This window comes from Hyperoodon ampullatus (genome assembly GCF_949752795.1).
Source record: "Hyperoodon ampullatus genome assembly, chromosome: 4".
Taxonomy (NCBI): domain Eukaryota; kingdom Metazoa; phylum Chordata; class Mammalia; order Artiodactyla; family Ziphiidae; genus Hyperoodon; species Hyperoodon ampullatus.
In genome coordinates this window covers 12,875,289-12,898,092 of record NC_136917.1, presented here as the reverse complement: position 1 = coordinate 12,898,092, position 22,804 = coordinate 12,875,289, and the positions used below count along the sequence as shown (strand labels likewise).

Genomic DNA, 22,804 nt, shown 5'->3' with positions numbered 1-22,804 from the left:
ATGGTTGTACACACCGCCGAGCAAAGGAAGAGCTGATAAAGCAAGAACTCACCAGGAAACAGCAGCATTAGTAACCCGACTCTGTCCTAGGCACTTGCTGGCAGCTTTGCCTGACTGCTCACTAGTCCTCAACACTGCCCAGTGAGGAAAGGGTTCTTATCCACGCCTTGCAGACAGATGAAAGCACTGAGGCCGGCTAACCTGGCCAAGGCTGCAGATGATGCTCAAAAGCCCATGCTCTTTGCACTGTACTACAGGGCTCCAACTGGAAGATGTGTATTAAAAGCAGCCTGCATGATACGCCAGAACCAATGGACCTGGACTCTTAAATTGTGGGAGGCCCAGCTCAGCTTTTTATAGCTGGGTGACCTTGAGCAAGTCCCTCACCACCCCATGGGCATTTCTGATTTCTCTTCTGTCCTCAGCTGCAGCATTTCAGCAAGCTGCACATTGGAGGAAGGAGTCTGCATCCACTCACTTGCTCCAACTTCCTCATCGATCCAGCTGAGCATTCAGAATTTTACCAGCATGAATGCAACCTATTTTGGTGAGGCTTTTTCCTCGTTCCTGGGTCCCCTATAAAGGGAGAAGCATGTTCCTTCCAACATGAGCTTATATTCCCTTTATATATCCTTCTAGAGTTGGAAAAGCAGCCAACTCAATGCTCCACTCCACTATTTTACACTCAGGCTTTCACTAAGTGGACATCTACAAGCACTGGCCTTTCGTGGTTCTTCAGTCAAACTCAGTCCCCACAAAACCTCATCTTTCCTTGGCGAGAGAGCACATCCAGAGCCCCTGAGCATTCATTCTTGCTGCCTCCGGCTTTCCAGGATCTCATAAAGCCACAGTCTTGCTCAGAGCAACAGCTTGGTTCTGAATCTTGGTTCTGAATTTGATCCAAGGGTCAAAATTACAAACTCATTTCTCAGCAGTTCTAAAGCTCCATTTCTCAGCTTGTCAACTGGGGATGAAATGAATTGACTTCACGAGGTTATCACTGAAGAGCTAATGAGACCCCAGGTAAAAGTCTTTTCATCATAAACATTGCAGCACTTCTTATGTGCTGGGCCCTTGAACACACTATTTCAATGAGTCAGTATCAGACATGCACATAGGAAACAAATACAAAAATACAGGCCCCAGGGTGAACAAATGGGCCAATCAATAAGTGAGGGAAATGGAGGGAAGGAGAGAGAAGGGGCCTAGAAGGCCAGTGGGGCCCTGAGTCATGCTAAGAAGTTTCGGGGTTTTCTATGGGCCTTGGAGAACCATGAGAAGTTTCTGAGAAGGGGAGCGATTTGCTCTGGAAGGCCCTGTGGAAGGAAGAAAATTCCAGAAGTGGCTGCCACATGAGTTGCTGGAAAAGGATCTTGGAGTCTGGCCACCCTGTTACAATAGCCGAAGCAAGAAATGACATCTTAACTGTGACGATGGGGGCCACGAAGGGCAAAGGACGGGCGGAAGGGTGGGCTGGACTCTAAAGCCCCCAACTACCGAAAGGTTTCGACAGCTCTGACCCATCACATACGCAGATCTGCAGGGATAAACTCTCCCAGGTGCTTATTTTCTAGGTCTCCTGTGTGAAATAAGGCTGCCCGGGTCCTGAACCACTAACTTCTATCCCCACCTTTACCTCATTACCTGAACACAAAGCAAAATTAAACAAAAAAATCACTGCTGTCCGCTCGTGTTCAGAGCAGCATTATTCACAAGAGCCAAAAGGTGGAAGCAACCCCAGCGTCCATCAATAGATGAATGGATAAGAAACATGTGGTGGGCTTCCCTGGTGGCACAGTGGTTAAGAATCCGCCTGCCAACGCAGGGGACACGGATTTGAGCCCTGGTCCGGGAAGATCCCACATATATGCCACGGAGCAACTAAGCCCATGAGCCACAATACTGAGCCTGTGCTCTAGAGCCCACGAGCCACAACTACTGAGCCTGTGTGCCACAACTACTGAAGCCCGCGCACCTAGAGCCCGTGCCCTGCAACAAGAGAAGCCACAACAATGAGAAGCCCGCGCACCGCAACGTAGAGTAGCCCCCACTTGCCTCAACTAGAGAAAGCCCATGCGCAGCAACGAAGACTGAACACAGACCAAAAAAAAAAAAAAAAGAAACGTGGTGTGTACATACAATGGAATATTACTCAGCCTTAAAAAAGGAAATTCTAACACACGCTATAGCGTGGATGGACCTGGAGGACATCATGCTGAGTGAATCAGCCAGTCCCCAAAACACAAATACCGCATGATTCCACTTACATGGAATACACAGTGTAGTCAAATTCATACAGACAGAAAGTCGAATGGTGGTTGCCAGGGGCTAGAATAAGGAGCTAGTTCTTCAATGAGTACAGAGTCAGTTTTGCAAGATGGAGAGAATTCTGGAGATGGATGGTAAGGTGGTGATGGTTGCATGACAACGTGAAGGTATTCAATGCCACTGAACTGTACACTGAAAAATGCTTAAGATTGTAAATTTTATGTTATGTGTATTTTGCCACAATTTTTTTAACAGTTTGAAAGGGAGAAAGAAAGGAAAGGGAAAGGAGAGGGAAAGGAGACGGAAGGGAAGGGAAGGGGAAAGAAATCATTGCTGGACTGTCAGCAAATGGGACGGAAAATAATGCAATTCTTTGTCATCCAGGCACACCCTATCTGGAAACCACCTCCTTTTCCCCTTCCAGGCAACATTTCATTACTGCTTAAAAATTCCCCTAACCCCTTCCCCTACCCCACCTGGGGCTGACTCAGCCCCTTTCAGTATCTGAACGGCAGGAGCCAGCCTGAAGGTAGTAGACGCTGCCACCTTATCCTGTGTCCTGGGACACCTGCAGTTCCCCAGGACCAACCCTGACCCCATCCATCACTCTAGGACCCCAGTCCTCTCCAACCTCAGGGGCACGGGCCCTAGTCCTGGCTGGCTGGCATCCCACGTGCGGTTGGCAGGTTCCAGAAAACCCTTTAGGGCAAGAGGAGGTGGAGCAGCCTGTGGGAACTCTCTGCAAGGGCCCCTGTGGGACAGCCCAGGGCCTGCCTTCTCAGAGGCACAGGACGGACACAAATGCAGAACACAGAACAAGGCTACGGAGTCAGCTTGCTTCTGCCCGTACTGCTGTCCTCCTCACTGACTCAGGGCAGACGGGCCAGCAATGAGGAAATGTCTCCATCAGCCCTTCCCGTTGCGAAGAGTGGATCCGGTCACTTACTTATTCATGTATTTTGAACTCAACTAGTACATTGAGTAATAACACATTTAGGGTTATTATGGGTTTTTTGATGACTTGGCCGGTTATTATAAACGCTCTCTGTATCTGCTGATTCTCCTGTTTTTGGTATACTCTATGTGTGGTCATTACAGCCATTCCAGTTTTCTTTTGATTAGTATCTGTATGCTATGCCTTTCCCATCCTTTGACTTTTTTTTTTTAATATTGTTAAAAACATTTATTTTAGTACGGTCTACCGTAAATAAGTCAGTAGAGGTTCCACTCTGCCACAGACACATCTGAGAAGAGCCTGTGTCATCCAACTGGTGAACATCTAAACGATGTCCCATCTCTTATCCCGGCCAGAGTGCGCACCTTCCATGTTGTTCCTCTGCATCGACTGCTTCCAAAACCAGATGAGCAAAGAGTCCTTTATCCCCAAAGTAAGCTCAAAACAGTTGGTTCAGTCATTCCAGGATCTGCAACCCTCTTCAATCCCAGGTAAATCACGAGAGGAATAAAGCCCCAGCAGATGGCAAACTGGCCTCCCTAGAAAAGCTGCTTCAGCCTCCGCTTGGCCTCTTTGCTCAGCTTTACCATGGTGATCGATGGCCCACGCGACACACTTAAGACCCCCCTCCGTTTACCTTTAACCTGCCTGTGTATTCACATCAAAGTGAATCTACTGTAGGCAGCCTGTACACTGGAGTTTTGTTTTTTCCCCCCAACCTGACAATATCTGCCTTTTAATTGGCGTGTTTAGTCTGTTTACTTTTTTTTTTTTTTTTTTTGGCGGTACGCGGGCCTCTCACCGTTGTGGCCTCTCCCGTTGCGCAGCACAGGCTCCGGACGCGCAGGCGCAGCGGCCATGGCTCACGGGCCCAGCCGCCCCGCGGCATGTGGGATCCTCCCGGACCGGGGCACGAACCCGTGTCCCCTGCCTCGGCAGGCGGACTCTCAACCACTGCGCCACCAGGGAAGCCCTAGTCTGTTTACTTTTAATGAATTATTAATGTAGCTAGATTGAAGTCTACTAATTTACTAGTTGTTTTCTGTTTGTCTCATCTGTTTCTTGATTCTCTTTTCCTCCTTTCAAAAAATTTCAATAAAAATAACACTATCATCATGTTTGCTTTAAACAGTCAATTATCTTTTAAAGAAATTAAGAAAAAAATTGTAAGTTTTTTATATTTCTGGTGCTCTTCATTTCTCATGTAGATCCACATTTCCATCTGATAGCATTTTCTTTCCCCCCAAAGAATTTCTTTTGACATTTCTTATTGTGTAAGTCTGCTGGTGAGCATTTCTCTCAGCCTTTATAACTGAAAATAAAGCTTTTGATTTTACCCTCATTTTTTAAGGATACTTTTGTTGATATAGAATTGCAGACTGTTTTATCTGCCTTTCAGCACCTTAGAGATATTATTCAATTATTTTTTGGCCTTTGCATCGTTTCTGATAAGTTAGCAATGGATCTTATTGTTCTACATGCAGCATGTCTTTATCCTCTGGGAGATTTTAAGATTTTCCTCTTTCCCTTTAGTTTTTAGCAAGGTGACTATGATGTATTTACGTGTGATTTTCCGCATGATTATCGTGCTTAGGGTTTGTTAAGCTTCTTGGATCTGTGGGTCAATATTTTTCACCAACTTTGGAACTTTTCAGCCATTACCTCTTCAAATATATTTTCTTTCTCATTCTCTCTCTCTCTCCTTTCCTTTTGGGAATCCAAATATACATTTGTTAGATTGACTAACAACATCCCACAGATCACTGAGCTTCGGACCATTTTTTTCCAACTTTTTTTTTTCTTTCTGTGCTTCAGTTTGGATAGTTTCTACTGCTCTGACTTCGCGTTCAATGATCTTTCTTCCTGCAGCATCTGAACTACTGTTAGATCCATCTAGGGAAGTTTTCATTTCAGATACTGTTGTTTTCATCTAGAATTTTTATTTGGTTCCATTTCCCTACTGATTTCTTTTCCTTAAAAATCCTTAAACATATCTATAATAAACATTAGTTCATTTTCTGCTAATTCCAACATCTCTGCCATCCTTGGGTCTGTTTCTACTGTATTTCTTCCTAAGTCTAGTACCTTTTCTATCGTATGCTAGATACTCTGAACACTAAGCTGTCAAGAATCTGGATTTTATGTTCCTTCTTTAAAGAATGTTGTTTTGTTCTGATGGGCAGTTCATTATTGGCAGATCAGCTTAATTCTCCTGAGGTTCTTTAAGGTTGGTTGAGCCATGAGGTGAGTTTAATGATGGAAGTCACATGCTAAGAATGGTGGACCAGAAAAGCACAAGGAACCTGGGTCCCTTGAGCCATCACCCTGGCCCTAACTGGCCTGACTCTTGATTTTTTTTTTTTTTAATGTGCTAAAGAAGTTATACCTTGAAGTTAAGCCATTGCCATTTTTGACTTGGACAACCAGCCACTAAACACTATTTCTGTTATAATTCCTAAGCATCTACTAAGTAGCAGGCCCTGTGCTAGGTGTTGGGGATAAAGCAATTTATCAGTTAGATGTGGTTCCTGGCATTTTACAGCTTAGAACCTCGAGCAGGAGATGGCAAATTATGGTCCGTAGGCCAAACTCACTTACTGCTTGTTTCACTGGGACAAAGCCATGCCTCTTTGTATACATATTATCTATGGCTGCTTTCATGCTATAGAGTTAAATAGTTAAGACAGAGAGGGTATGGTCCACTAGTCCTTTACAGAAAAAGGTTCCTGATCCCTGTTTAGGGCAGCAATCCTCACTCAAATTTTTGGTCTTGGGACACCTTCACACTCTTAAAACCTGAGGACCCCAAGAGTTGTTGCTCATGTGGGTGGTTTTTGTTTTTTGTTTTTTGGCTGCACTGGGTCTTCATTGCTGCACGCGGGCTTTCTCTAGTTGTGGCACATGGGCCCTAGAATGTGCATGCTTCTGTAATTGTGGCTCACAGGCTTTGTTGCTCCACGGCATGTGGGATCTTCCCAGACCAGGGATCGAACCCGTGTCCCCTGCATTGGCAGGTGGATTCTTAACCACTGTGCCACCAGGGAAGTCCACATGTGGGTTTTGTTGATCAACATTTATCATATTAGAAATGAAAACAAAATTTAAAAATATTTATTAATTCCTTTGAAAATAAAATAATAAATCAATCACATGTTAACATAAAACATATCCTTATAATTAATTATATTTTCTAAGCCCTCCCCCACAAATTAGTGAGAAGAGTGGCATTATTTCACATTTTTGCAAATGTCTTTAATGAATGGCTTAAAAGAAGACTGCTGAGTCCTAAGAGCTGCTTTTGCATCAGTCTGTTGCAAAACTGCATGTCACGTAGCCTCTGGGAAACTCCACAGTCCTCTCATGATAGGTAGAAAGTTAAAAAGGCAGATAATTTCTTAGTATTATTATGAAGTTTGAGTTTGCAGACCTTCTGAGGGAATCTCAGGGGCCTCCAGGGAACACACTTTGAGAATGGCTAGTCTAGAAGAGTCCTCGGCTGACATTAAACAGAAGAAAACACGAGGTCTTAACTAATAACCATTGAACAACTGATTTAAAGAGAAAGACTATTGCTCTGTGAGGGAATATAAACACTGCCCCTGGCCCCATTTGGGGAGCAGGGTGATGATCCCTTGAGGAACTGGTGTTAAAAGCTGGGCCCTTGGGGCTTCCCTGGTGGCGCAATGGTTGAGAGTCCGCCTGCCGATGCAGGGGACATGGGTTCGTGCCCCGGTCTGGGAAGATCCCACATGCTGCAGAGTGGCTGGGCCCGTGAGCCATGGCCGCTGAGCCTGCACATCCGGAGCCTGTGCTCCGCAACAGGAGAGGCCACAACAGTGAGAGGCCCGCGTACCGCAAAAAAAAAAAAAAAAAAAAAAGCTGGGCCTTGAGAAGGAGTTAACCAGGTAAAGGCAGGCGAGGGGGAAGCCTCCCTCCCCGCCCCGCCACCGCTTCCTTCAGTATGTTTGCTAAGGAAACTGGGTTAGGCTTTAGAGAAGGATCAGAGATGAGGATTAACTTTCCCATGACTCCTTCCCTTGGGCAGAGTGACCAAGTCAGAGATTTGCCCTGGGAAGGACCCAGGGTCCTTCTGACACTCCTGGAATTTCCCCTGGAATTAGGGACAGGGGAACCCTAATCTCTCTCACAGGAGGCTAATGACCTACAGATGGGGCACAACAGGGAGGCCCAAATGCTGAGATGCAGAGGATATAGGCCTGAGGACAGTTCTCCAGGCCGTCAGGATGCAAAGTCCCATGGTGACACATGCAGCAACACAAACCCTTAGCTAACTGCCTTACTCCAAGGCATTTAGGAGCCATTCCTCATCCAGATGGTTATTTGCTCTAATAGTTATTGGTTGAAGGAACCAGAGAAACTACCTTTGCACTAGATTCCCAGTCCCATTTCCTGGCCGCCAGCTCTACACAAACTCACTCTCGAAACCAGATGCTGCCGAGTTTCAGGATGGATTTCAGAGGCTGCCACTGCTCATTTTTCCTTTCTTTTTTAATAAATTTATTTATTTATTTATCTGTGGCTGTGTTGGGTCTTTGTTGCTGCACATGGGCTTTCTCTAGTTGTGGCGAGCAGGGGCTACTCTTCGTTGCGGTGCGCAGGCTTCTCATCGCGGTGGCTTCGCTTGTTGCGGAGCACGGGCTCCAGGCGCACGGGCTTCAAGAGTGCCACTGCTCTTTTTCCTCCTGACATGCCCAACCTGGGGGTGTGAAAACCTACTGGGTTCAAGCCACCATCTTACCTCAAATTCCCCAGGCTGTTACCCCACTTGGAAAAGACTAGGCAGAGAGGAAAACCGTCCCTGGAGGATGGAAGGCAGCAGATTCTACTCTGAGAGTAATGAAGCCCAGCACTCATCAAACGCATATAGCAAGTCTCACACTTTGCATGAGATTTATCTGTATTAGATCATTGAATCCTCCCAGTAGCCCTATGAGGCAGTTTACTTATTACCCCATTTTACAGGTGAGAAGTTGAAGCACAGAGAGATCTTGCAACTGACCCACAGCTACAGTCAGCAAGCAGTGGAGCCAGCACTAAACCCAGGCAGCACAGCTTCTCAGATTCAGTGCCTTGAACCTTACATTTTACTGCCTTTAGCTTTGAAATGACAGGAGAAGTTCGTTTTTTTAAAAGTATCTGTGTAGATGCTCAACATCACTAATCATCAGGGAAGTGCAAATCAAAACCACGAGATACCATGTCATACCCATTAGGATGGCTACTATGAAAAAAAAACAAAAACAGACAATACTAAGTGTGTTGGTGAAGGTGTGGAGACATTGGAACCCTTGTGCACTGCTGGTGGGAATGGCAAACGGTGCCGCCAGTGTGGAAAATGGCGTAGCAGTCCCTCAAAGAATTAAAAATAGAACTACCATATGATCCAGCAATTCCACTTCTGGGTGCATACACAAGGGATGTAAAGGCAGGGGCATGAACAGATAGTTTTACACCCATGTTTACAGTGGCATTATTCATGATAATCAAAAGGTGAAAGTGTGTCCGTGAATAAATGAATGGATAAACAAAACATGGTGTAAACATACAATAGAATAGTACTCAGCCTGAAAAAGGAAGGAAATCCTGACACATGCTGCAGAGTGGATGGACCTGGAGGACATTATGCTGAGTAAAATAAGCTGGTCACAAAAGGACAATCCTGTATGACTCACTCATATGTGGTACCTAGAACAGTGAAATTCGTACAGGAAGAAAGTAGAGTGGTGGTTGCCCGGAGCTGGGGGAGGGGGAATGGGGAGTGAGTATTTAACCCGGATAGAGTTTACATTCTGCAAGATGAAAAGAGTTCTGGAGACAGATGGTGGGGATGGCTGCACAGCAATGGGAATGTACTTAATGCCTCTGAACTGTACACTTAAAACTGGTTAAAATGAGGGCTTCCCTGGTGGTGCAGTGGTTGAGAGTCCTCCTGCCGATGCAGGGGACACGGGTTCGTGCCCCGGTCCAGGGGGGTCCCACATGTCACGGAGCGGCTGGGCCTGTGAGCCATGGCCGCTGAGCCTGCGTGTCCGGAGCCTGTGCTCCGCAACGGGAGAGGCCACAACAGTGAGAGGCCCACGTACCGCAAAAAAAAAAAAAAAAAAAAGGTTAAAATGATACCTTGTATATTATGTATATTTTACCCAATTAAGAATAAATTTTTTTAAAAGTAAACTAAAACAAGTGTTTATGTAATAAACCTCAGAATGTTTATAATTATAATTACACTAGGGGCTTCCCTGGTGGCACAGTAGATAAGAATCCGCCTGCCAATGCAGGGGACACAGGTTCGAGCCCTGGTCTGGGAAGATCCCACATGCTACGGAGCACCTAAGCCCTGCACCACAACTACTGAGCCCGCATGCCACAACTACTGAGCCTGTGCTCTAGACCCCGCAAGCCACAACTACTGAAGCCCGTGCACCTAGAGCCCATGCTCTGCAACAAGAGAAGCCACTGCAATGAGAAGCCCGCGCACCGCAATGAAGAGTAGCCCCCGCTCGCCACAGCTAGAGAAAGCCCACACATAGCAACGAAGACCCAACACAGCCAAAAATAAATAAATAATAAATTAAAAAAAAAAATATATATATATATATATATAAATACAGTAGGCATTATCCTGAATAAGAGTCTAATTATTTTAAAAACTGGGGCTAACTACATTTCTGAACTTCTGGATCTGACAGAACACATTAAGTGCTGTGGCCTTTCCTGGGTCCACATGCCAAGCTAAAGAGGTGATTAGCAGGCTTAAACTACTGATTGCTAATCAGAAAGTTAAAAAAAAAAATCATTCTTTGTCAAAGAGAACAGGAACAAGGGGCCAATAAACCCAGGGGTTATACACTAAAAGCTGGATTATGCAGCGTAACCAGGCCCTTCCATCTTTTCATCACTGCATTCTTGCCTGTGAACATGTTCTCCCAAAGCCTGGATTTTCATGACGTCATCGGGCTATTGCATTGCACTGATAACACATGATTCAACTTGGTGTGGCCCCTCACAAAGGCGGGCGGCATCCCTGAATGCAAACGAAGACATTCTAGATCATGAACAATTAGATCTAAACTGTTCCCGTACACTTGCCTCTCCCTCCCCACACAATCCTGCTTCTCTCTCTCCAGTGAGCAAGGGTACCAGGAAGACGGGAGAATAGGACTCTTTCTGAAAAGGCCTCTGTGCTCACCTTTCCAAATAGCTGTCGATCCTAGGAGGGCAGGAGGCAAAGAGGGAAATAGGAGAGGAGGTCCTGGGCGGGGAGTGGGGGGGTGCCTGTGTTCAGTGCCTGGGAACTGACAGGGAACACGTGCCCTGTGGGTCATCACAACCTGCCTGCCGGTCCCCCAACCATGGGGCCACATCTCTCGTGCTCACCGCCCGACAGAGCAGGGTCTGTGGGATCTGGCTGCCTGCGGACTCTAGGAAGGAGGCAGGATTCCAGCCATGGCTCCCTGGAGAGCTTGAGAGCTTAACTAATTCTCTAATCAGGACACGTGGACAAAACGCTCTGAGAAATGGTGGAGAAATGGTTAGCGATGTTATATCAACAAGCACCAATGACCTCTAGGAGACAACGAAGCGGCACTGACAAGCACCCAGGGCTGTGGAGTCACAGAGCCTGCAGTAAAATCCAAGCCACTCGCCAACTTGCTGTGTGACCTTGATAAATTCTCTAGCCTCTCTGGGCCTCAGCTGCCTCCTCTGGAAGGCACAAGCGAAACGGTAAATGCATGTAAAATTCCTCAGTAAATGACAGCTGTCACAACCTCCAGCTTGGGGGAGGGGGTGCTGCAGCATTGAACAAGATTTTTGAACGTTACCATTTTCTGAATGTGAAATTTTGACCAAATGATAACACTGTACTGTCTTCCTCCTGGAAGGGAAGGAGGAAGGGTAATTTGGGGAGATGAGAAGAGAAAGAGAATGGATTCAGAAATGACATCCTTATGAAAAAATCACGAAAGAAACTCAGTAATGACCTTAAAACCTTATAATCCCTGACGCCCTCATGGAATTTCAGCAAATGTCTGAAGGGTTCTGACAGAGCCCACATTTAACACTGGCTGCTCCCTTCTCACCAGCTCAATGCGAGAAGCATTTATTTGCTGAGGGCCTACTGTGCACGGAGCCCTCAGCTGCTCTGCCCTGCCACCTATAATTCAGCCAATCCTCTTTCTCTTCAAAGAACCCAGGAAGGTTCCGACCCTACTTCGGACTGAGAGCGGGTGCCCTCACTCTGACTTCACGTTAAGAGGTCAGCCTGTCTCCCGGGCTAAGGTTCCCTGTGGTCACAGCAGTCTGGGCTGACCCTAGAGTCTCAGCAGGCCAGGCCTTTCCAAAGTCACCTTGTCCCACGACCCCACGTATACACAGATAAGCAAGCAAGATCAGAGGAGGCACCCTGGGCTGGTAAAGCAGGTTTCGGGGTGCTCAAGTTGTTAAGATTAAGGAAATACACTTTGTTTTTCAGAGCGAGGTGATGGGAAGCATTCTTCAGCTCACAGGCACCTGGCTCTCCCTTCACCAACACGATTAAGGCAGCCTGTCCGGGGCTTCTCCTATTTTTGCCTGATTGCTGCTGGGTCAACGTTTACCAGTTTGGCAAATGGCAATTCGGAGCCTCACACAGAAAACAGTGGCAGCAGTCTCTGAGAAACGCTGGGGGAAAGGACTCTTGGGAGTTTCATGGTCCGATAGCTCTATTCTTTGACTCCTCCTGCCTTGACAAGGGGAGGGGGGTGTTGAACATTCTAGAGGCCCTGAGTTTGGCGTCAGGCTTGGGGCTGGCAAACCATCCTTGAGCCTTTTTCTTCTGCTGGAGTTCTTCCAAAATGTAGATAGAGAGCTAGGCTTCCACTGGGGACGCCTCAGCCCCAAACAGGTGGGCTGTGCCCCAGGCCAGCCAGAGCCCTGGGCTCTCCTTGGGTCCAATACTTGCCCTCTGGCTCCAAAACTTGACCTAGGAGTTCAGAATGACCGAGAGAAGAATTGGAAGGTGGCAGCTTCCTACTGGGAAGCATCTACTTTTCACCTTCTACTCTGTGGCTTCACTGTTACCTCTCAGCTGCCTTTGCTCATATTCATTTATTAGTTCTAATTAGGCGCAAAACTTTGTGCTGGGCCTAGGGAGGCTCAGCAGGATGCGTTACCATTCAGTGGAGAACACAGAGAGGAAAAAAATGACGACGATGTGGCAGAGCCGTGTTAGAAGGGTGCACAACGGGCCCCCTACATGAGCTGGGACGAAGACAGCTAGGCAGGCTCCTCGGAAGAGGTGGCCGTTTAAGTGGGTGTAGCAGCACAGGGAGGGAGTGCCAGCAGGCAGGGCAAGGATCCGGTTTATGCAAAGGAAAGAAAGTGCCTGGTGGGTAGGGGGAAGAGAGGTTTTTAAGTTTCAAGGTGTATTAGAATCGGCTGGGTGGCAGGTTAAAAATGCAGATTCTGGAAAGCCCCACTGAGATTCTGATTCAGTCGTTTTCAGGTAGGGCCCCAGGAATCTGTGTTTTACAAGCTCCATGGGGGAGTAAGGCAGGAGGTCGGCGGATCACACTCTGAGAAACCCTGCTTGGAAGGATTGGGGGAAAGAAAAAAGCCATTTGTGGCTTTGATGGGATATTGATTTTCCTGGAATGTTCCCAAAGGGACTTTGGACGGCACACTAATGACTCGTCCTTCAGTCATGTTACATAGACACACATACAACATCCAGCAAACTGGAAATGAATGCAGGGAGGCTGTCGGGAGCCTTGCTCACACAGTCGGGCAGGATGACGGTAGGTGTTATCTCGGGAATGTGTCGGGGCAAGGTCCACGCTTATGCCGGAACGCTGTTCACAGGTGAACCCGGGCCAGGGAGCAGTGATGGGAAAGCCCTCTGGCATGCAGCCACGCCTCCCCACCGCCCTCATGCCAGGAAGGCAAGGCGGTCCACAGGGCCTCATACAGACTTTCCCTCCAGCCTGCAGCTGGCTGCTTGCCCCTCCCGCCCCAGTGCCACCCCACTCAGGCTGCCCCTGGCTGGGTCCAGGACTGCGCATGGGGGTCCTGGCTCAGCCAGTCCCAGCCTTGGCCACAGGCACTGTTTCTGCTAGTCCCCTCGTGGCGGTACGTCTGCCCTGTTCAAAGCTAGTTCCAGGGAGCCTGCCATTTATTTTGTTGGCTCAAGCCTCTGCCTGGGAAGCTTACTGGGGACCCCAGACCTCCTTGTCTTGCTCTTGCCACCGTTCTCTAAGGGCTGGAATCCTGCCTCTGTGATCTCTGCCAGGTGCCCGCGGGCCACCTCCTCATTCTGTGTTGCAGTTGAGAGACACTGCCCCTGCCACCAAGGGTTCCCATCTTCTGACTGCCCCGTGCACCCCGGAGACCACGTCCCGCCACCGTGGTGGACTTCTACACGGCCTGCATCCACTCTGACCTCTGGCATCTGACCCCACTGGTGGGCAAGCTGCAGGCTCAGGACCCTGTCTTTTCTCAGCAGGTGTGACCGCCCCCCTTTCAACTGAGCCCTCCCCCACTCCCATCCCCGATCCGGCTTCAATCCCTTATTCCATGTGGGGCTGTGGGAACAGGCTGAGAAGCTCCTTCCCCTCAGCAGTGTTTATACCTGGTTGTAAGAATCCACGGCTTACTGATATTATCTCATACCTATATCGGAGCCAGTTAGAGGCACAGTCAGCTACAGAACAAAAAAACAAAACAGCGCTACGCAGACATAAACAGTGTTGACTGGCCAGGGCTACTCAAACATTAACCTGCAAGGACCACTGGGGATCTTGTTAAAATGCACTTTCTGATTCAGTGGGTCTGAGGTGGAGCCTGAGATTCTGCATTTCTAACAAGCTCCCAGGCGATGCTGATGTGCTGGTCCACAGGCCCCACTTCCAGCAGCGAGAGTCAGGGTCACGGAAATGAATGGGAGCTTGCCACAGGGGATGAGGCCAAAAGCAGGGCTCAGAATCGAGCATGTGCTCAGCGAGAGTAACCACCAGGTCCCCTAACTGCCAGACATTCAGAACAGTTGACTCTGGAAGTTCTGAGAAAGAACGACCTAGGGATGCCGGCTGCCCACGGCCTCTCCTGAGTGGAGAGGTGCCGTGCTTGGTATGACCCCTGACCCCTGTTGTGATTTCTTGTACCAGGTGAATCCAGTTCAAGGCCAGCTCTGTCATCTTTCCAAATCAGCATCTCTCACAAGAATTTGAACTGGGGACACCGGGTTACCTGTGGCTGCTGAGGCGAAGAGTTACGAGGTCGGCTGGGGCTGTGAAGGTCATATGGGTCACCTGCAAACTAATGTGATGATGTCATGACTGTTAGCATTCTTAAGTACTTATTCTGAATATTGCTCTCGGCTCTGTGTCCTAAATAAGAGAATCCACGCTATAATTCTCACAATAACCCCTAAAAGTGAATGGCGGTCTGACAGCGTGAGCTCTGGAGCCAGAGAGCCTCAGTCTGAATCTTGGCTTTGCCACTTTCTAGCTGTATGACCTTGGGCAAATTACTTAGCCTCTCTGTGCCTCCACCTCCTCAGCTATGAATGAGGATAGTGACAGTACCTCCCTCAGAAAGTTAGTGTGACAGTTAATTGAGCTAATAAATATAAAACACTTAGAGCGGGGCTTGGCACCCAATAAAATCTTGGCTATTATTACTCTTCATCTTATTTGTATAGAGTGAGGAGACTGAGGCTCACAGAGATTAAGTAGCTTGCCCAGGGTCACATAGCAAGTTCAAGGCAGAACTAATTCATAACATGGTTTACGAATGTATGAACAAATTTTAGATTTGTTGTAGTCTGTCTGTAGGTTTCAGAGGTAGCAGAAACCATGACATGAGCAGGCCGACAGGAGGGAACAGAGGGGACGTACGTGGAGACCGCTGTTCTTCACGGCCTCCAGCTGCAGCTCCCGCCATCCCGGCAGTGGGGGCCGTTATGCCCATCCTTAGATTCCTGTGAAATCTCTAACCTCACAGCAGCCTCTCTTTTCTAGAGCCATGTCATGTGGGCCTCTGTTGCTTTTGACCAGAACAGGCCTGGCTTAAAGTAGATACCCTCCAGCCAGAGCGGCGCGGGAGATGACAGATGAGGGAAGGCCTCGTGGAGCAAGTGGTACCCCACGTGGCCTGTGAGGGAGGCGGGGCGTCAACGTACACAGATGGGCAAAGCTGTTGGTTTGAGACCTGGACTGGATTCAGTTTTAGATTTGTGGTAGTTTGCAGTACTCGCCTGGACAGAGAAGTGATGTCCAGCCGGAAACTGGAAATAAGCCCCTGAGGTTTCACTGCAGAGCAGGTGGTCGAAGGCCTGGCGACACAGGCCACCACTAGGGAGGAGACTGCACAATGCCTTACTCTCCTGGATAAGAATGACCGCCGGGAAAGGAGGAGAGCTGGCAAGACGGTTAGACACTACAGGGAGGTCAAGGAAGATGCCACCGCAGGTCTCCTGGTGACACTCCTGGAACTTTGCTCAGAGAACGGGGGCGGGAGGAGGAGGATGGAGGGTAAGGTGGGAATGGGGAGGGTGTGGGCCGGTGGGTATGGAACCCCTCTGTGTCCCTCAGAGAAAGGGGCATGGGTAGGACTGAAGGCTTACTCTTGGGGAGAGAGCACCCGAGCACACTCTAGAAACCCATGGATGCCTGAAGAAAGGAAGAGATGTTTTTGAGGTGAGGACCAATAAATAAGTAGGCCAGGTTGTGGAAGAGGCTGAAGGGATTCTAGTCCTGGTCGAGTCTCTAGAATAATTTGCACTTTGAAACAAGTCTATTCCTTGATCAGTACTTCTCAAACCTAGGATGGTTATCAAAATCACTCAGTGGTTCTTTTTACAAAGGAGTCTGGGTTTCACATAATCCAGAAATTCTGATTATGTTGACCAGAGCCAGGTCTTGGAGTCTGCATATGAGTAACTCTCTTAGGAAGTTCAGATGCATGTGGTTGACCAATCATGCTGCCTTGGGAGAAGAACAGAGCTCCTTGGCCAAAGTTAAGAAAAAAACACTGCTGGGACTTCCCTGTTGTCACAGTGGTTAAGAATCCACCTGCCAATGCAGGGAACACGGGTTTGAACCCTGGTCCGGGAAGATCCCACATGCCGCGGAGCAACTAAGCCCGTGAGCTACAACTACTGAGCCTGCGCGCCTAGAGCCTGTGCTCTGCAACAAGAGAAGCCACTGCAATGAGAAGCCCGCGCACCGCAACGAAGAGTAGTCCCTGCTCGCCGCAACTAGAGAAAGCCCAGGTGCACAGCAATGAAGACCCAATGCAGCCAAAAATAAATAAATAAATTTATTTTTTTTAAAAAGAAAGAAAAAGCACTGCTTCCCAGTGTTCATAGCAGCGCTATTTACAATTGCCAAGGCATGGCAACCTAAGTATCCATCAGCAGAGGAATGGACAAAGAATATATGGTCTACATGTACAATGGAATACTACTCGGCCATGAAAAAGAATGAAATTTTGCCATTTGCAGCAACATGGATGGACTTGGAGGGCATTATGCTACGTGAAGTATGTCAGACAGAGAAAGACAAATGCTGTATGATATCACTTATATGTGGAATCAAAAGAATACATCAAACCAGGGAATAAAACAGAAAGAATCAGACTCAACAGACACAGAAAACAAACTACAGGTTACCAGTGGGGAGAGGGAAGGAGAAAGGCACAATATAGGGGTTGGGGATTAAAAAAAGGGGGGGTTATTATGAGATTGTATGAAATCACGTGTGTGAAACTTTTGAAAATTGTGAAGCACTACAGAAGTTAAAGAATCTTTCATTCAAAAAAAAAAAGCTAAAAAAAAGAAAATACAGTTGTTGCCACTACAGTGAGTGCCAGGATCTCCTGACTTGAGTTAAGAGAACCTGGTTGAAGAGGAAGAGCAGTGATCACTATAGATGGATCCTACGTAAAGGTAAAAGCAAACCGTTTTTCTGACTACAGAACTTTTAAATTCTATAGCTGGATCTTTGGTGTCATTTACAAGACCTATTATTTTCTAATACAGCGTCCTCTTTATTTCCCTAATCTGTAAGTATTTTGTTCATGTTCGTATTATGTGTCCATAAACTCTATGAGGAATGATGTCTGTCTTTGGTCACTGCTGAACCCTCTTCTTAGCACAGTTCCCACCAGGAAACAAACACGCAAAGGTAATGGCATTCTTTGTTTTCGATTCTACCCAACACGCAACAGAAGTGGAAGGTAATTTGTGCACGGCTAGAGCCACTTCAGATCTCAGATGACCCATATGACTTCTAGGGAACCCACACAAACACCCCCTGAAGGATGTGCCACTGGGCAAGCAAGAAGGCTGCCGTCCAAGCCCACATGCCATTCAGACACCAAAGTGTCCGAAGGGAATTTGATTCCTGCTAAGTCTTTCAGGCCAAAGTAACAAGAGATGGGGCTACCTTGAGCACAACAGTCTATAAGGAGGGTGAAACAAAGATGCTGATCACCACCAGGACAGGGGAATGTGGTCTAGGAAAGTGATCCTTGGAGGAATTTTGAAAAACTGACTGTACTCAGAAAAAGAGCTCACTCACAGTGCTCACTGAGAGAGGGACATCTCCGAAAACAGAAGCAGAGCCAACAGAAAGGTCTAGCTATCCAGACAGACCCTGAGCAACTGAGCGAAGTTGCTACTCAAGGAACCACAGTAGTGAAAGGAGCTATGGTCTGAATTACCAGAACAAATTCAGTATTGCTCTCCTTGACAGCCTAGCCTAGCCTGGCCTTCAGGGTGCATTGTGGCAGCAGAGAAAGTGGCATCCCAGTTCTGCCACTTATTAGCTGTGCCATCACTGGCAAGTTCTCAACTGCCTGAGCCTCAGTTTCCCCAGCAGCAGAATGGAGATGGTAACGGTTCTCAGCTCGCAGGGTTGCTAGGAGAATTAAATTGGAAAATGCACTCAAAGCACTCAGCTCAGATCTTTGCACTATCTAGAGTCTCAGCAAGTGTTGGCTATGATGAGTTCTTATCCACCGGCCACGATCTACATGGTGACAACGTCTGCATTCCCCACTCCCTTGGAGTCTCGAGGACTCAGACGTGTGCATGAAATCCAGACCGAGATCTGCTGGGGACAGACAGCAGCTGCCCACCCCCCAGGCCTACAACTCCAAAGTAGCTTAGACCAATTTATTTAAAAGCATTACTCCTGCAATGCGAGTTGAAAGATTTTCACATTAAGGCAAAGATGAGCCCAAATCAATTTGATACTTAACACATCAGGAAAGAAATAGCAAGACAGATCTAGAAGAGGGGAAATTACCAAACTGCAAGGTGCCTGACATCCCTCAAATATCTCCTTCTCCCCCCGGCCCATAGCTATTTTTTAATACTTCCTGAATCATCTTCAGTTTTCCACGTGGAACTGTGTAACTCTTAAATTTTAAAGCCCTTTACAAGGTACTTTCGCATAATCTCATTCAAACTCTACAAGCATTTTGAGGAAGGGAGGTATTTACCTACAGTCGTGGTTCTCCAATGTGGCTGTATTCCAGAGTCAACTGGGGAGATTCTAGAAATCCCATGCCCAGGCCATACCCCAGACCAATGAAACCAGATTCTCTGGGAGTGGGGCAGGCATGGGTATTTTTAGCACTCCCCGTCTGCTGAGTCCGATGTGCAACTAAACTTGAGAATCACTGACTGATCCTATTGTCCCCGAGATCCAGACACAGACTCCTATACTCCATTGTGGAAAGGAGACCAAGGGTCCTTATTCCCCCATCATAGAGCAATGAAGACTAGGGCTTGGGAAGGCCAAGGGACTGGCTGCTATGAGGAAGGGCCAGAAACAGAATCCAAAACTCCCAACTGGGGAGCAGCCATTTCCTGGCTTGGTGCAGTCCTACTGTGTGCCAGCCACTGAGCTGCCTATTAACAAGACTGGAGAGGATGCGGGTAGTCACGCTGTCCTACGACAGCATAAGGTGTCACGGAGCCCAGGCGAGGGAGATGGGGAAGGCCTTTTTACACTTCATTTGTGAGCTGAATCTTGGTGCAAAGATGTTAAGTGATGGTGAGGCCTGGTGAAAGAAGTGCGGAGGTCCCGCCTGGACAATAAGGGTTTGGGGATTGATCATAAAGTGTTCTCAAGCCAATGAAAACCATTTCAACGGGCTGCATCGACCTGTGCTTGGAAGGCTCTTCAAACCTGGCCGGTTTTGGCCTGCGACCACTCACAAAATACCTTACGTCATTCTAGCTGCAAACATTTGGCCAGTAGTTCCCAGACTTGAGGGGGCGGCGGAGTCACCTGGGATGCTCCTTAAAAGACAGCTCTCAAGGCTCCACCCCCCAGAGTGTCTGATTAGTAGGTCTGAGGTAGGACAGGAGAGTCTGCAGGTCTAACCACTTCCCGGGTGAAGCTGATGTCCTGGTTTGGGACCACATTTTGAGAACCACTCAGGCCTGGTGACCAGTTAGGCGGCTGAAGAAACACCCAGGGTCCTCCACCTGCGGCCAGCAAATATTTGTTGTATATCAGCAGTGGAAATAAACCACTCAGGCTGGTTTGAAATGTTTTGAGCTATTAAGATACCGCTTAGTAGTCCCGTCTAGCAAAAGTCTTTGTTGTCTGGGAAGATGTGTATCTGCTTAAGTATGATCCATTTTTCCAGAGAAACGAGAAGAAAGAGGTTTATGTCCAAAAAAATTCTGGTGCTCAAAATATATGAACTGAGCAGAAACTACAGAACTATAGATGAAGCTATCAAGGAGGCCTTAATCTCTGTCGTTAGAACTGTCCAGACAGTGGAACTTAAATATAATGAGAGACCTTGAATTTCATTGTGGCTTACAAGGTAGCTTCTAATTTATTCCCATTTTGCCAGTGAAGAAACAGGGTCAGGAGGCTTTAAGTAGCTTAAACAAGGTCACAGAACTAGCCAGTGACAAGGCTGAGGATGTACAATCCCAGTCATGGTCAAGGGGCACAAGGCCTCCCCAGGGGGCTGTTGTGAGGATTCTGAGAGGAGGGGCTTGCCTCTTGGCCACACCTCGCCTGCACTTCCTAGACTCGAAGTAAGACTGGGTTAGGGGTGAAGGAGCCCAGCACCCCTTCCTCTGAAGAGCGGACTCGGCACAGGTCTCCTGGCTCAGCATCAGGGAGAAACAGGGAAGACCCGTGCCCTCTGTTCCTCTCTGTGACCATGGATACACAACTCCACACATTCTAATGTAAAGAGAATTTCCTGGGCTTCCCTGGTGGTGCAGTGGTTGAGAGTCCGCCTGCCGATGCAGGGGATGCGGGTTCGTGCCCTGGTCCAGGAAGATCCCACATGCCGCATAGCAGCTGGGCCCGTGAGCCATGGCCGCTGAGCCTGCGTGTCCGGAGCCTGTGCTCCGCAACAGGAGAGGCCACAACAGTGAGAGGCCCGCGTACCGCCAAAAAAAAAAAAAAAAAAAAAAAAAAGAGAATTTCCTTCTGGCTTCTGCGATCTGCTCAGACCTCCTGCTTCCCCGTCCTTTACTTTACAATGCGGGAGCAAACCCACTGGATTTTGCCACCAGTCAGGCTCTGGGTCAGCAAAAGAACTAGAACAAAATTGCTCACAGCAATCATGGCAAGGCAGTTAAACAGTGCTTGCTGCTAAAGTCACTTCCTTTAGCTTGCTTAGCATAAGAGGGAGGGCCAAGTTACCTCACCTGCCTTCTTCAGTTCCCTGTCTGTAAAACAGCGATGAGAGGGTTTCCCCCCAACTCCCCTAGCCCACCCTAACCCCCAATCCTCCCAGGTTATTGCGAGGATTCAATAAATCAACTGTTAGCGGTCTGCAAAGCAACAAGGCACAAACCAGCAGCATCGTGCGCTGGAAACACCAACTTCCAAGCCCCACGGCAGCCCTACTGACACAAACTGGGTGTGTGGGTGGGAGTGAGGGGGTGGGACCGGGCTTAACAAATCCTCCACGTGATTCTGACGCTTCCCCAAGTTTGAGAATCACTGCTCTAGAATGTAAGCTCCATGAGGGCAGGATTTTTGATGGCTCAATCACTGCCAAATCCCTAGTGCTGGAACAATGCCTGGCATATTACAGACACTCTATTCATTTACGGGCAGTCAATAAATATTTCTAAGTTGAGTCCAGATGAAACAGGAGAGGAAATAAACCAAAGTTCAGAGAGCCTGGCATTTCTATTTGCACAGTTTGATGACTGTCTCTCACTAATTTGTAGTAAATGTTATGAGTTGGAGACTGTCTTACGTCACCCTTGCATTCCCAGCACTTAGCCCGGTGCCCAGCTCATCCTAACAGGCTCTGGGTAACACCCTAGGGAAGGCGCAAAGGTCTCTCAGATCCAAAGCCCAAGTTCACACAGCAACTACCAACAGGTGTTCTAGACAGGGCCATCCCTCCAGCTTCCTAAGATGGGTCAAAGAATTCTAGCAAATACCAAGCCCCCAGTCAGAATGTAATTTATCTGTGTAACTGTTTGCCCATCTGCCTTGCCCAAGGGTACACCCCATTGTAGCAGGGACTTTGCTCTGATCCTTGGTTAGGGCAACGGAGCCTGAAGCCCGGTAGGCACTCAATAAATACCTGCTGAATGAATGGCCAACCCCTGGCTGGGTGGGACACGATAAACACCAATGCCCTTCTGCACCACCTCCACGCTAAAATCAGCAGGTTCTCAAACAGCTCTCCAACAGGGCACAGGGAAGCACGAGTGAAGGGCCAGGATAGCAGAGCAGTTACCAGTGAACTCCAGAGACCTCCAGTGCCCACAGCAGATGTTTTCACTCAGCCGTGACCACTGCAACCCATTATCCCTGCTTCACACACTGCCCTGGTGCCAGCTCCCTGGCAAGGGTCACTTTACTTCAGAAATTCCGCACAAGGGCTTGTCTCTGATAAGACGAGGGGGAAAAGAATTTATTGGTTTATTTACACAATGAGTGCCCCAAGGTGGTTTGCAAACTCTGATGTCAAAGCGGCTCAGGTGAGCCCTGCTGAAGCAGGAAAAAACTTGAGTTGGCCAGGAAGGGACAATGGTTCTCGTTTCTCTACCAAGGCAAAGAAGGGTAAACTAGCCTAACTAGTCTCAGCTCCCATTTGAAAGCCTGGTGTGTACCAGGCACTGGGTAAGACCCACCATGTCTGACGTCCTTTCATCTCCCCACAGCCCTCGGGGGTAGGTAGGTCCTACGCTTACCTGTGTTTTACACAGCAGAGAAGGGACTTGTTCAAGGTGACTTACTATATGTAAATGACAGAGACAGGACTTGGTGTCCTCTGGAGATTGTTATGAAGGCCTTATCTACTGCAGGGAACGGTGTGGTAGGTCAAACCAAAGTTCGGCTGGAACCACACAAACATTTTCCTCCACAGTGAGCAAGATATATATGCTGATAGATGTGTTGTTTATGTCTCTGTAGTTACAAAGGTCCCTTTGCCTTTGCTCCCTTCCCTTCCTCTCTCCAAATTCACTGAAAAAGACTGCAGTGGTGCAAAGAGTAAGGCTTTGAGATCAGACGGACCTAGATTCAGATTCCACCTCTGCCCCTTTCTACCTCTGTGACCTTGAGTTTGTCACTT

The 22,804-nt window shown here is 48.0% G+C and overlaps 2 protein-coding genes across 2 annotated transcripts in view; both read right to left on the bottom strand.

Annotated features, from left to right (window-relative positions):
• Positions 1-22,804, bottom strand: part of WWC1 (WW and C2 domain containing 1) — a gene marked incomplete at its 5' end in the record, with an annotated part of 147,181 nt that overhangs the window by 116,130 nt on the left and 8,247 nt on the right. The gene's annotated exons all lie outside the window — the stretch shown is intronic.
• On the bottom strand, positions 3,529-5,601 carry LOC307052066 (mitochondrial import receptor subunit TOM7 homolog). Its single transcript, XM_079702831.1, is given in 2 exon segments — positions 3,529-3,762; positions 3,766-5,601. Coding segments are annotated over 2 exon segments (165 nt in total). The 5' UTR covers positions 3,814-5,601; the 3' UTR covers positions 3,529-3,645.